Genomic DNA, 13,214 nt, shown 5'->3' with positions numbered 1-13,214 from the left:
CTCAGCGAGCAGGGGGGGGCGCCCCCAGCCCTGAGCGGGTGACTCAGTCTTCCCTTCCCGGCCGCAGCAGCCGCCGCCGGTGGCAGCTCAGAGTTTCCAACAGGAAATGAGTTCCAGCTCCAGGCTGAGTCAGGGCCGGAGGGCGTGGGCTCCCCCTTCCCCGCGGTCCCCCAGGCTGAGCGGGATCTGAGCACCACCCTGGGCACAAGAGGACGCCCAGGGCACCTCGGGTGCTGGGTGGGGCACAGGGCTTTGGCCAGGTCTGTAGGGGTCCTGATGGCTTGGCTAGGATTCCTGATGACATTGGGAACTGTCGACTTCTCAGAGTTTTAAACATTATCAAGTGCGGCTTCCCTGGCGGTCCAGTGGCTGTGACTCTGCGCTCCCAAAAGTGGCTGTGACTCTGCGCTCCCAAAGCAGAGGCTACTTTCAGTCCCTGGTCAGGAAACTAGGTCTGACAGGCCCCAACGGAGACCTGGCACGGCCAAATTAAATGAAGAAATAAATACTTTAAAAGTTATCCAGCGATGTGCCACAGACCCCTCACTTGCTCACAGCATCGCCCCTCTGGTCCGTCTGCAGAAGGGCAGGTCAGCACATGGGCCCAGCTGCCACGCTCATCACAGTGGCCTTGCTCAGGTGGACCGCCTCTGCCCGGCCAACCCCAGCCAGGGAGCCACAGACCCCTTCCCCTGTGCCATGGTGGTCTGCTCATCCATGTGGGAAGGTGTCCACTTGCTTGTTCCGCCACTTACCAGTCAGTCCCAGGCTGAGTTCCTGGCCGGAAGCCCCCAGCATGTGGGATGGATGGGCTGGGTGAAGAGCGAGTGGTCCTGGAGGGCCCCTGTGAGAGACACCCTGAGCTGAGCCCTGACCAAGGAGGACGGCACTCAGGGAGCTGCCAGAAGGACCGACGGGGTTCCTCTGGGGTTACTGGAAAGATGGACCCAGGGGGAGTGGGTTTCATACATGAATTTCATTTCTCAATGAGCCTGGCTCAAAACTCAGAAAGAACTGGAACTTCAGTAGAGAAGAGGTGCCGTCCGAACACGCTCACCCCTGTGCTCCAGCAGCCTCTATGCTGCGGGTGCAGGTGCCCTGCAAGGCTGGCTGCTCCTGGCCACGCCACGCACCTGACTGGCCCATGGGCTTGTCCGCAGGCGCAGAGCACTGCTGCTCCCTTTCACAGCACGTGGCGCCCCTGCCAGCCCTCCATTAGTCTCCAGTTTTGTGTCCGGTTGTCTGCGGGGAGACCCGTAGAACTCTGGCGGGTTTTCTAAGCAGGTTACAGTACGATTAGGTTTGTCTTTTACCAGGTCTCGCGGTGGTTGGGCAGTCCAACAGTGCAGAAAAAGTGCAGAGGTTGGTACTTAGCTAGGAGATGTCCCTTTGTCAAGGCTGAAGGCCTGGAGGATGAGGCAGGGGATGGGTGTAGGAGGGGCTGGGGTGGTGCAGACTTCTGGGGCCAGTGCTGGGTGGGGAGGCTGCTGGGTGGGTGGGCTGGGCCGGCAGGCAGAGGAGGGCCCTCCAGCCACACCTGAGGGCTCAGGGATTGCAGGCGGGCTGGTCCGACCCGTCGGTCCACTGGGCTTCACTCTGCCCGGCTCGCTGACTAAGGGGTGGCCGTGAGGAGGAGCCAGGCTCCCAGAGCTGGGTGGAGAGGCCTCGGCTCTGGAGAGCCCTCCCTTTGCCTCCCACCCTTTCCCTCCTTCCTGCCTTCCCTTCCTCTCCTCTCTGCCGCTCCAGAGCAGCCAGGCTCATGGTCGGCAGCTATGGACAGGTACAGCATGGAGGAGCTGATTCAGCTGGGCCAAGGTAGGGCAGGGCTGGGCCAGGGTCAGGCCAGGGTGCAGGTCTTCAGAAGGGAGGGGTCCAGGCCTCCAGCTGGGGCTCTGCTTTCTCCACCAGCCTGTGGCCGGGGCCCTGCAGGGGCAGGACCGCAGATTCCGGATGAGCATGGCTCTGTCTAGAGATGCTGCCTGTGGTGTGTCTGGGGCGGGATGGACGTGTCTCGGGGCGCCAGGCCTTGCCCCAGACTTCCATGCCTCCAGGAGCTGGTTCCCCCTGGTGTTGGAGCATGGAGTCCTCCGAGGTGGAGCCCAGCCCTGGCCTTCAGAGCTGGCCCCTGCAGGCCGGTTTCCTTCAGAATTGTTTCTGAAGCATGGGGTTGATGGGCAGGAGGCTTGGGTGGGCCTGGCCCTCCACCCCCACCCCGTTGCCCCTGGCCTCCCCACGTGGGCCGGGGTACCCCTTCCCTGGCAGCCAGAGGCCTAGTATGGTTTGCTGTGCTCTGCTGCCGGCTGCCCACATGCTCCAGGCAGTCGACCAGGGCTGATGTCACGGCCTTGGGTGGCTGGGGTGTTCCTCGCCAGTTCTGTGCCTCAGTTTCCTCAACTGTGTGGTGCGGTGATGCGCAGGGCTTACTCCTTGGAGTTCTCAGAGGGTCAGACTAGAATGGCCCCTGCGGGCTTCCTCCATGGGGTTCTCAGAGGGTCAGACTTGACAGGGAGGAGGGGGTTGGACCGCGACCTCCACCTGCTGTTTCCTGAGCGCACCTTGGCCCTGGGGACGTCAGAGCCCCGCCCCCCCCACCGGCTTCCAGGGTCTGTGTGGGCCTGGGGCCAGCACCTGGGCATCCTGGGTTGCGGGGGAGGCCCGGCCCGATCTGGCCTGAGACCTGACCTTGGGAGGCCGTCCCGCCCGTCCGTCTGGGCCAGGTGTTGTTTGGTGACCTGCCGGGGGCGGGGGTGGTGGTGCTTGCCAGGGTGGCCTTTCCCAGTGCTCTCCCACTGTCGTCCACGTCCCGCGGGGTGGGCAGGGTGGGAGGTGCAGGCCTTTCAACAGGGACGGGAGCCCCCAGGCCCGAGGGCCACCCTGCTCCCAGGTGGGCCCCGACACCCAAGGCTTCCCCTGTTGTACTCACCGTGGGAGCGGGCCTGGCGCCGGTGCCCTGGCTCCGCACGTCATGTTCTAAGTCGGGACAGATGACGGGCCTGGCCTGCCCTCCTGGGATATTTATATCCGCGGGCCCCCTGCCCACCCCCTCCCCCACGGACACAGCTCTGCTGACAGCAGCAGCGCCGTGCCCTCCTCCACGCACCGCCGCGCTTGCTGCCGCCTCCGAGGGGCCTGTGACCCTCCCAGCACCCACACCCACTCGCTGTCGGACCCGTGGGCCCCGCCGCTGTCCCCAATGAAGATTGTGCCGGGTAGGTGGGGCTGCCTCTGAGAGCCCAGCGGGCGCTGCGGGGGCCCACCCCCTCCCTGTCTGCTGTCCGCGGAGGGGTGGGGGGCGTCGGGTTTCCCTGTCTTTGACAACGGTTGTGTCCGCTGCGAGCCTGGAGGCCAGCGAGGACCGGGGCGCTGGCAGCTGTCCCCAGGGGCACCCTTGGAGGCAGAATGGGGTGCTGGGCGTCACGGTCACCCGCTGTGGGGGCGGGGGAGGCCCGTGTGAGGCCGCGAGGGCCCGGGCTGGGCTGGGGGTGGGGGGGCTGCGCTCAGCCAGGCGTCCCTGCAGGCCCCTCCTCCTGGCGGGTGTGGCCGCGGGTGAGCAGGGGTTAAGGCTCCGCTAACCTTGAGCGTGCGAGCGGCGCAGGGCCCGCGGAGCGGCGCCTCCGTGGGAGGTGGGGCGGGTGGGGAGCGCGAGTGGCCGGAGCGGGAGGGAGGCGCGGCCGGGAGAGCAGTTGGTGCGGCGGCGGAGGCCGACAGTGGTCGGGCGGTCCCGCAGGGGGCGGTCCCTGGTCCCGGGCACCCCCAGCCGTCCTCAGCTTCCTCGGGGAAGGAAGGGGGGCTGCCCGGCTTCGAGTAGCCCTTCCGAAGGGCGGCTGCGCCTGCCAGCGCTCAGGCCGGCGCCTCCAGAGCCATGGAGCCCTCGGGCAGCCTGTTTCCTTCCCTCGTGGTCGTGGGCCACGTCGTCACCCTGGCCGCCGTGTGGCACTGGCGCAGGGGGCGCCCGCGGGTGCAGGATGAGCAAGGTAAGGCCGCTGGTGGCCACTCCCGGGGCTGCTGTTTATTGCCGCCACCCGGCCAGGGGGCTGAGGGCGGGGCGGGCGAGGGGCCGCCTCCCTCCCGCCCCTAAATTTCCCTATGCCCGCCCCTTCCTGTCCTGGAGGCTCGCGCGGGCACTTGGCCAGACAAGGTGTGGACCCCCCGGCCCCGCACCCTGTGCTGAAGACCCCGCCTGCTTGTCTGGGCAGGGCCGGGACTCTGCCTCCGTCAGCCTGGAGCCCGCTGCTGGGCAGGGCGTGAAGGGAGGGCTGCGGGAGGTCTGGGCAGCTGGGGAGGGGGCGGCAAGGGGCAGGGGCTTTCCGTCCGGGAGGGAGGCCCCTCCCTAGCAGCCCATATGGGGCGAGCACAGGTGACTGGCAACACAGAAACCGCAGCGGGCAGGTGCAGGCGTCCCGTGGACTGAGGCGGGGCCGCCGCAGGAGGTGGGGCTGCGGGAGCTGGACAGGTGCCTGAGCGCCCTTGACCAGGGCCCAGTAACGCCTCGGGGACTGGCGGCCGGGCTTACCCTGCCTTCCCCCGGCTCGAGGTCACCCGCTCGAGGCTATAGCCCTCGGCAGTGGCGCCCGGCCCAGGACTGGGTGGAGCCTGCCTCCACTCCAGTGAATGAGCAGGGGACTGGGGTTCCGGCCAGAGGGACGCCCCCCCCACCCCCGCCTCCCCGGGACCTGCCGGGCTGCCCGGGCCATAGCCTGAGGCGGGGAGGCTTGCACTGGGTGGGGGTGGCCAGGGCCGCCCCTGGTGGGCCTACTCTGCGGGAGCCTGGCCGAGGTCTAAGTCCGGATGGGGCTCTTAGGCGTGGCTTTGGGGGCTGGGGAGGGCCTGGTGACTCAGCTGCGGGGACGTTCAACAAAACGGTTCAATAAAACGCTCAGATCACCGCTCCCCGCCTCGGTTTGGCCCTCCCTCCCTCAGCTTTTGTCTTCTGTGCCCACGTGGGCACGGAGCTCCCCTTCGGCCGCTCCCTGGTCCTGCTGCCCTTGGCGCCCCTTTTCGGTGCTTCTGCTCAGTTCTCAGCCCCCTGCTCCGCACACCTGGGCTTTCCCGCGAATCCTGCGGGAGCTGGAGCTCGTCCCGGGAACGCCAGGCTCGGGCAGTTCCCAGCCTCTATCCTGGGGCCGCAGCTTCCCCTGCTGCCCCCAGGCCCAGCCGGGTCCTCTCCCTCCAAGCGGGGGCGCGGCTTCCAGGTCTCCGTGGGGCGGGGCGCCCGCAGGGGGCAGGCTCTCAGCGTCCGGCCCGGCGGGGGAGGGTGTGGCACGCGGAGCCGGCGGCCTCGCGCGTGGGCCGGGAGCCGACGCGCCGTCCTGTTTGCTGTCCGCAGGGCGCCGGGCTCATGGCTGCGCCCGGCATACGGGGGGCGGGCGTCTCTTTCGCCGCGCAGAAGGAGGTCGTGCTGGAACGGCCGTGCTGGCTGGATGGGGGCTGCGAGCCGGCGCGCAGGGGCTACCTCTACAGGCAGCTGTGCTGCGTAGGTGGGTGTGGCTGGAGGGGCGGTGGTGCCGGAGGGGGCACCCGTCTCCGTGAGCGCCCGGGAAGGCCGCGGGGGCCGGGGGGGCGGTGCCCGGCCCAGGCGCAGCCCCGGCCCAGGCGCAGCCCCGCCCCCAGGCTCGGTGCGGAAACACCTGGGGAGGAAGGCGGAGTGGAGTTCCCTCTGCCTCCGAGTTCCCTCCGGAGTAGAGAGTGGGGAGCGGGGCTGGCTGGCAGGCCGGGGCCGCGGGTTCCGGGCACCGGGCTGTCGGCAGTCTGCCCGCGGGAGGTGTGGGATGGGAGGGATCGGGCCGGGGTTGCAGTCTCTGCACCGCCCCGCGCTCTCGGCGTCGGCTCCCTTGTCTCCAGGCTTCTTATCCCGGGAGCGGCCCCACTAACTAGATTCTTGCCTTAGTTTCCAAATCTGTGAAAGGGCGCAACGCTACCCTTCAGAGGGCCGCGGGCAGCTCTGGGGGATACTGGCCTGGTGGACAGGGCAGGAGCCGCAGTGCTGGGGAGGGCCAGCCGAGATGTGCAGCAGCCTGGCGCGGGCGGCGCGGCTGGGCCGGCAGGGGAGGGGTGGGTGGTCTCTTGACTTGAGGGCCTGAATAGGATGACGGATAGGATGGACGGGGAAGGGCGCATCCTACAGCCAAGGATGAGGGACTGGCCGGCAGGGCCGCAGGGAGCACCTGAGAGGACACTCTCTGAGATCCCGGAGGGGAGTCTGGAGGCAGCAGGGCATGGTGGGGAGAGGGAGCTGGGCTTGGGAGGTGGAGGTGGAACCCTGTCCTGGATAGCAAGCCAATATCCTTGGAGCCCTTGAGTGACAGAGAAGACGCTGGAGAGGGGCTTGGGGGGGGTGGGGACTCCCCCAGCTTGGACGCCCGGCTGGGATGCCTGGCAGTGGGTGTGAGCCATCCTTGGTGACCCAACACTGGGGCGCTGGCCGGCGTGGGGTCTGATGTGGGATCCTGGAGCAGCTCTGTGGGGTGAAGGGCTCATGTGTGGGGCCTCTCCGGGCCCTGCGTAGAAGGGGGGGGGGGGTCTGTCCAGAGTAGGGGAGCGAGGTGACCTGCCGCAGGGCCCCCGGGGTAGGTGTGGGGGTAATCAGCTCCACCTGGTCCGGGGTGGGGGGGGTCCCCTACCCCCTGGGGTGTGGGCGCCCCCGCGTGGCCAGAGAAGGGCAGCGGCTGGGTGGGGTGAGCCTTTCCTGGAAACGAGGCCCGAGGCGCCATGTGGGTGGGGCAGCAGCTCCCAGCTGGATCGCATCAAGCCAAGTCTCCGACTGGAAAATTCTGTGGTCAGGGCGATGCATTCTTTCCTGCAGTGGCTGGGCAGTTGGGCAGTGCGCGGCCAGGGCTGCGGTGTACGAGATGAGAGGGAGCCGGGTGGCACCCCTGTGCCCTTTGTCCTACCACCTTTACAACCTGAGTGGCTGATATCCGTGCGCCCCGCCCGCCTGCAAACAGCCCCCCACCCAGGCTGCCCCCAGTGCCCTAGGTGCGGCTTTCTTGCCTGTGAGTCATCCTGCCTTCGCCCTCTCCCCTCCCCTGACTCACTGGCTGGGCCCCCTTAGGGTGCTCCCCTCTGACCTGCGGCCCCCCTCCCTGACTTGGGGCAGAGTTCTGCAGCTCAGGGCTGGGCGGTCCTGCCTGGTGAGTCAGCGCTCAGCTATGCGCCCCCTCCTGCCCCTCGGAGCACTCTGCCTTCGGATGGGGGCACTGCTCCAGGACAGGCTTGGTGGGCGCTTGGGAGGGGTCCAGCCCTCACTGGAGCCTGGTGGCCCTGGAGCCAGGGGTATAGGTGGGAGCCTAGCAGGGTGTAGGGTGTTTGGGTCTCTGAGGGGTGATTTCGGAGGGCTTCCAGGGAAGGCAGCCGGCCCCGCCCCCAAGCCAGGTGTCACTCCCCTTGGGGGTCCCTCCTTAGAGCCCCTCTGCCCGGCAGTTTGGGCACGCATGGGGCGGCCCTGGGTCAAGTCTGAGCTGGTGCCCCCCCCAAGACGCGTGACCTTGGGCTCCCTGGCCCAGTGGCACTCAGGCACCCCTCCCTGAGGGGCCCCCTTTGGAGTGGCCCTGGGCACGGTGTGCGGTTCCCTGTAACCCGACACTTGTCTGTGTGCCGTGAGGTGCAGGTCCCCTGGCACCCGGGTTCCTTGAGGGGCTGCTGCGGGCAGGGTGGGTAAGGAAACCCCTGGGTTTCCTGTTTCTGCCCGGCTGTAGGTGTGGCCATGGGGGAGGGGCTGCCTTCCTGCTTCCCGCTGGGACACTCCTTCTCTGGGGGTGTGCAGGCTGGGGTGGGGCTCCGGGGGCGGGGACAGCGGCTAGGGAGTTCTGTGGGCAGGGAGTGGCCCGCACTGGGCTCCAGCGGGGCTGAGTGAGCAGAGCCCACCGAGCGAGTGCGCTGTGCCCGTGCCGATCACCTCTGCCGTGGAGTACCCCGCGGCCGCGAGCGCAGCACTTGGGGTGGGCCAGAGTGCTGAAGGGGCAGGGCGGCACCATGTCTCAGCAGCGGCTGCGGGTGCCCGAGCCCGAGGGCCTGGGTCACAAGAGGACCAGCTCGGAGGACAACCTCTACCTGGCCGTTCTCAGGGCCTCAGAGGGCAAGAAAGGTAGCGGGACTCGGCACCGCAGGGCGGGGCAGGCGCGGGACAGGAAGGGCCCAGTTCCTGCCGCAGGAAGCCTGGCATTGGGTGGGGTGGGGCCCAGACTGTGAGGCTCTGAATTTAGGGGACAGACTCTAATACCAGCGTTGGCCCAGGTGCAGAGTTGCTGGGGGGCCAGCCAACCATGCCCAACACAGAGAGGCTGGCGGGGGCCTCTGGGCCTTGGGTAGTGGGGGGCGGAGGGCTCTCCATGCCCTGGGAAAGGCCCGCCATCCTGCGGGGGGACAGAGGCTCCCCTCACCCAGCCCTGCCCAGTCTGGGTCCAGGCCTGCTCAGGCCGAGGCAGCCTGTGTGGGGGTGGGGCAGGCCAGGACTTGTGTGCTGTGCCTCCAGGTGTGGCTGTAGCTCCAGAACCTCCCATCTTGGGAGACCCAGCAGTGGGCACCCGCGGGCCCGGCCCCCGGCTTCCGTCCAGGACTGTCCGGGGCCTTGTTGGGCGGGGGCAGTGTGATTCTGAGGCCCTCTTCAGTGGCACCGCCACTGTGTCTGCATGGCGGTCACCTCCTGGGGCTTGCGGGGCTTCTCCCAGGCCCAGGTAACCTGGCCTTGTCTCTCCCAGATGAGCGGGACCGTGTGCAGAAGAAAACCTTCACCAAGTGGGTCAATAAGCACCTCATCAAGGTTGGTGGTATGCACACACACGGTTGTGAGCATGTGTGCAGGAGTGCCTGTGTATGTGTGTGTGTGTGCGTGCGTGTGTGTGTGCAGGGTCGCGGGGTGGAGGAGGATGCCCTGGCCGTCCGTCCCAAACAAGGGCTGGAGCCCCCTCTGCGTCCACGTGTGCGGGCCCCCCTTTCTGCCCCGGGGGCCCACCTCCCACCTCTGAACCTGTCCTTTCTGTCTGCTTCCTCCCCTGGCTCGCTCATCTCCTGTCTCTTTCCTCCTCCTCCTCCTCCTCCTGGTCTCTCCTGGTCTCTCTAGCACTGGAGGGCAGAGGTAGGTGCCTCCTTGGGGGCGGGCGTCTTCTGTGGGCCCCTTGCCTTGAGCCTTCTGGACCAGCCCCGCGCTCTGTCCGTGCAGGCTCAGAGGCACATCAGTGACCTGTATGAAGATCTCCGTGATGGCCACAACCTCATCTCCCTCTTGGAGGTGCTCTCTGGGGACAGCCTGGTACGTGTGTCTGCCCGCCCCTCTGCGACCCTGCCTGCCTTCCCTCCTAGCGTCTCACCAGTGACCGCCCCCCCCAACTCTGTGTCCGGCCTGGCCTCAGCCCCCTGTGCCTCCTGGTCAGTGTGCATCCTGGCCTGGGAGCCGCCTGACCCCTGTGCCTGGGCACACGGCCCCGCCGCCCACCGTGCTCAAGCCTTGACACTGTAACCTCATGCTCTGCTCTGCTTTGGTTTCTCTGCTGCTTGGACTCTGAACTTTGACCTCTGCCCTTTACCCTTTGCCCTGCTCTGGCCGGGCAGCCAAGAGAGCGGGACGTAATCAGGAGCTCGCGCCTGGTGAGTGGATGTGCCCGCTGGCCATGGCAGCACGTGGGCTCCAGGAGCCCGGCTCACCCGGCTGATGGCGCTGGGGTGGGCAGATGGCCCTGCTTCGAGCTGCCCAGCAGCCCACCTGCCACACTGTCCGGGGCCGGAAACCCACAGGGGCTGCCACCGCTGGGCAGGAGGACCCCTCCCCCAGACCACTACCCTCTGCTGGTGGCTTCCTGGCTATTGTGTCCTCCCCGCCCCCTCCTTCCTTCCCGCAGCCTGGCCTTGGCCTTCCCAAACCCTTGCTGGGCCAGTGGCCCCCCTCCCAGTTGGGGTGGGTGACCCGGGGTGAGGGTCGTGGATGCTGCGGGGGCTCAGGGGTGCTGACCGGCGTGCCCTCCCTCCCAGCTGGGGTGGGTGACCCGGGGTAAGGGTCGTGGATGCCGCGGGGGCTCAGGGGTGCTGACCGGCGTGCCCTCCCTCCCAGCTGGGGTGGGTGACCCAGGGTGAGGGTCGTGGATGCCGCGGGGGCTCAGGGGTGCTGACTGGCTGACCGGCGTGCCCTCCCTCCCAGTTGGGGTGGGTGACCCGGGGTGAGGGTCGTGGATGCCGCGGGGGCTCAGGGGTGCTGACCGGCTGACCGGCGTGCTACCCTTGCAGCCGCGGGAGAAGGGGAGGATGCGCTTCCACAAGCTGCAGAACGTGCAGATCGCCCTGGACTACCTTCGTCACCGCCAGGTGAGGCGCCCACCTGGCCACAGGCCCCGGCCCCTTCTCCGGCTGGCTCGTGGGTGTGACCGAGGCCTGCTTGCTCTCAGGTGAAGCTGGTGAACATCAGGAACGATGACATTGCCGACGGCAACCCCAAGCTGACCCTCGGCCTGATCTGGACTATCATCCTGCACTTCCAGGTAGCGCAGCCGCCCACTTGACCCTCTGCTGCCTCCAGAGTCTGCGGGGTGGGCCTGGCACCTGGGGCCTTCCTGTCAGCCTGCGCTGCCGCCCTGTGCTAACTCCATGGCCTGAAGGCCTGGGCCTCTTCAAGGCCTGCCTATCCTTCGCCCTCTGGCCCTGGCTTTCCCTGCAGAGGCACACGTTCTCTGCTCTGTGTGGCCTCCCGCCACAGGGAAGGTTCTGGAGAGGCACCCGCTGCTCGGGCTGACTCACCCACTGCCTGCCCAGCCGCACAGGAAGCCGCAAATCTGAAAGCTGGGCAGGCAGAGCCAGGCTGGCACGGCAGCTGAGTCATACAGGCAGGCAGACCGACAGACAGATAACTGAGAACAGACAAGCTGGCAGACTTGGGCCCAAAGGATTGGACTGAGTGCAGGGCCAGGCCCAGGCTGCAGCCACATGTGCCCAGTCCCAGGACCCAACCCTGGCCTGCAGCCAGAGAGGCCCTGACCACCGCCCCTGCTGCCCCGCCACACACACACACCTCATGACAGCCTTCTCTAGGCCTGGGGCTTCTGGGTGAGCCCCTTGCACACACCCTCCACCAACTCTGATCCTGCCTTGGTGGGTGCAAGGTGTAGCTGGGCTGAGGGAGCGCAGGGCACCCACATTGTGGCAGCTGCTGCCTGGGGTAGCGTGGGCTCGTGACGCTGAGGGGTGGTGGGTCCCAGCGGCTCCTTGACGTGGGCAGGACACGCTTGGCCTCTGCTGGCCGGTGGCTCGTGTATGCTGACAGGGCTGCGCCTGAGCCCCGCCTCCTGCCCCCTGTGCGGGCAGATCTCAGACATCCAGGTGAGCGGGCAGTCGGAGGACATGACGGCCAAGGAGAAGCTGCTGCTGTGGTCCCAGCGCATGGTGGAGGGCTACCAGGGCCTGCGCTGCGACAACTTCACCTCCAGCTGGCGCGACGGCCGCCTCTTCAACGCCATCATCCACCGGCACAAGTAGGCCGCCAGGCGGGGCGGGGCGGTGCCCGAGTCCCTCGGCCGGGCGACTGCAGACATGCTGGGGCGAAGGGGACGGCGAGAAGGCGTGTGCTGCGCACGGGGAGCCGCTGCCTGGGGAGATGGGCTCTGCTGCCAGCTGCCTCCCCAGGAGGCCCGGCCCGGCCCACACCCTTCCCGCCCACACCCTTCCCGCCGCCTCCCTGCCCTTCCCGGTTTCTTCGAGGCCAGAGGACCTCAGGGCTACTGGTTTTCACAGCCATGAGCACTGGCCCCACACTGATGCCCCAGAAGAGGCCTGAATGGGGTCAGTTCTCGGGGGAACCTCAGCCTCCACCCAGGACCCCAGGGCCCGGTGGACAGGGTAACTGGAGGGAGCCCAGACAAGCACCCCACCCTGGGGCCCAGCACCCCGCAGGCCCCAGGAGCTCCTGAGGGCGGGGCCTGCACCTGGGGGCGGGGCCTGCACACGGGCCGCCTGTGTGGGCGGGACTCAGTGCCATGTGGGGGTTGCTTCTCAGGGCGAGTGTGGGCTGGGGGCTCTGTGTCCCGGGAATCTGCAGAGGGTCTCTCTGCTTGCTGACCTTCCCAGGGGGCCTCGCTGCTCCCATGTCCCTGCCTGCCTGCCCCACCTGCCCCTTTGCCCCCAGGCCCATGCTCATCGACATGAACAAGGTGTATCGTCAGACCAACCTGGAGAACCTGGACCAGGCTTTCTCTGTAGCAGAGCGGGACCTGGGGGTTACACGTCTCCTGGACCCCGAGGGTATGTGCCCCTGCCCCCTCCTCCCTCCCCGCTCCCCCCGGCTGGCGCCCCTCTGACCCCCTCCCTTGCAGACGTGGACGTCCCTCAGCCCGACGAGAAGTCCATCATCACCTACGTCTCGTCCCTGTACGACGCCATGCCCCGTGTGCCGGATGTGCAGGATGGGGTGAAGGCTAACGTGAGTTCCAGCAGGCAGGGCCAGGTGGGCGGGGTATGAGTGGGCCCCTGGCGGCCCCTCACGCCTGTCCCCTTCCCACCAGGAGCTACAGCTGCGCTGGCAGGAGTACCGTGAGTTGGTGCTGCTGCTGCTGCAGTGGATCCGGGCACACACGGCCGCCTTCGAGGAACGCCGCTTCCCCTCCAGCTTCGAGGAGATCGAGGTGGGTTTCCCTGCTCTGCGGGGTCCTGTGTCCACTGTGGGCACCCAGGTTTGGCTACTGACACCCCCCTTTCCCCAGATCCTGTGGTGCCAGTTCTTGAAGTTTAAGGAGACGGAGCTTCCAGCCAAGGAGGCGGACAAGAACCGGTCGAAGGGCATCTACCAGTCCTTGGAGGTGAGGGGGACCTGGAGATAAGGGAAGCCGCCCAGGAGCCTGGAGCCTGGGGGCCCATCCAGCAGGCTTGGCCTGCCTCCTCATTAACCTGGGGCCAGGGCTGGTTCAGGGTGGGTGGGCCCGGGGCTTGGGTGGCTTGGCACCCCCATGCTTGCTGGCCTTGGCCTGAGCTTGGCCTTGCCCACAGGGAGCGGTGCAAGCAGGCCAGCTCAAGGTGCCCCCTGGCTACCACCCACTGGACGTGGAGAAGGAGTGGGGCAAGCTGCATGTGGCCATCCTGGAGCGGGAGAAGCAGCTCCGCAGCGAGTTTGAGAGGTGGGCGGGCAGGCGGGCAGGCGGGGCGGCGGGTGGGGCCCTGCAGGCAAGGAAGCCACCCGAGGGTGAGTCACTGCCTGGGGAGGAAACCCCCACCCCTGGGCTGGGAAACCCACACTGGGGCCA

At 67.8% G+C, this 13,214-nt stretch overlaps 1 protein-coding gene and 1 long non-coding RNA gene across 22 annotated transcripts in view; one reads left to right on the top strand and one right to left on the bottom strand.

Annotated features, from left to right (window-relative positions):
- The window catches only part of PLEC (plectin), a 56,806-nt gene that overhangs the window by 24,977 nt on the left and 18,615 nt on the right, over window positions 1–13,214 (top strand). For 6 of the 20 annotated variants that reach the window (XM_086337770.1, XM_086337755.1, XM_086337762.1 and 3 more), the window contains 10 exons: window positions 8,697–8,758; window positions 9,158–9,247; window positions 10,216–10,293; window positions 10,374–10,466; window positions 11,287–11,453; window positions 12,104–12,219; window positions 12,291–12,397; window positions 12,480–12,599; window positions 12,678–12,773; window positions 12,961–13,088. In XM_086337770.1, coding sequence (XP_086193896.1) covers window positions 8,697–8,758; window positions 9,158–9,247; window positions 10,216–10,293; window positions 10,374–10,466; window positions 11,287–11,453; window positions 12,104–12,219; window positions 12,291–12,397; window positions 12,480–12,599; window positions 12,678–12,773; window positions 12,961–13,088 — 1,057 coding nt within the window. Of the gene's footprint in view, window positions 1–1,729; window positions 1,816–3,046; window positions 3,210–3,468; window positions 3,975–5,251; window positions 5,478–7,172; window positions 8,084–8,696; window positions 8,759–9,058; window positions 9,074–9,157; window positions 9,248–10,215; window positions 10,294–10,373; window positions 10,467–11,286; window positions 11,454–12,103; window positions 12,220–12,290; window positions 12,398–12,479; window positions 12,600–12,677; window positions 12,774–12,960; window positions 13,089–13,214 lie in introns of those variants that run through there. The other 14 variants (XM_086337754.1, XM_086337761.1, XM_086337769.1 and 11 more) reach the window with 10 other exon arrangements.
- On the bottom strand, window positions 232–3,709 carry LOC147359829 (uncharacterized). Of its 2 annotated transcripts, none has more exons than XR_015141262.1 (3): window positions 1,134–1,406; window positions 756–844; window positions 232–475 (listed from the first exon to the last, which is right to left on the bottom strand). It is a non-coding gene; the product is annotated as an uncharacterized LOC147359829 (long non-coding RNA). The 2 variants fall into 2 exon arrangements; XR_015141261.1 differs by lacking the exon at window positions 1,134–1,406 and adding an exon at window positions 3,574–3,709 and having other exon boundaries at window positions 235–475.

Source organism: Bos grunniens, chromosome 14, assembly GCF_055505025.1.
Source record: "Bos grunniens cultivar Pamir isolate PY7600 chromosome 14, Bosgru_T2T1.0, whole genome shotgun sequence".
Taxonomy (NCBI): domain Eukaryota; kingdom Metazoa; phylum Chordata; class Mammalia; order Artiodactyla; family Bovidae; genus Bos; species Bos grunniens.
Note: the sequence above shows the minus strand (reverse complement) of the source record. Positions and strands in the feature narration are given on the sequence as shown.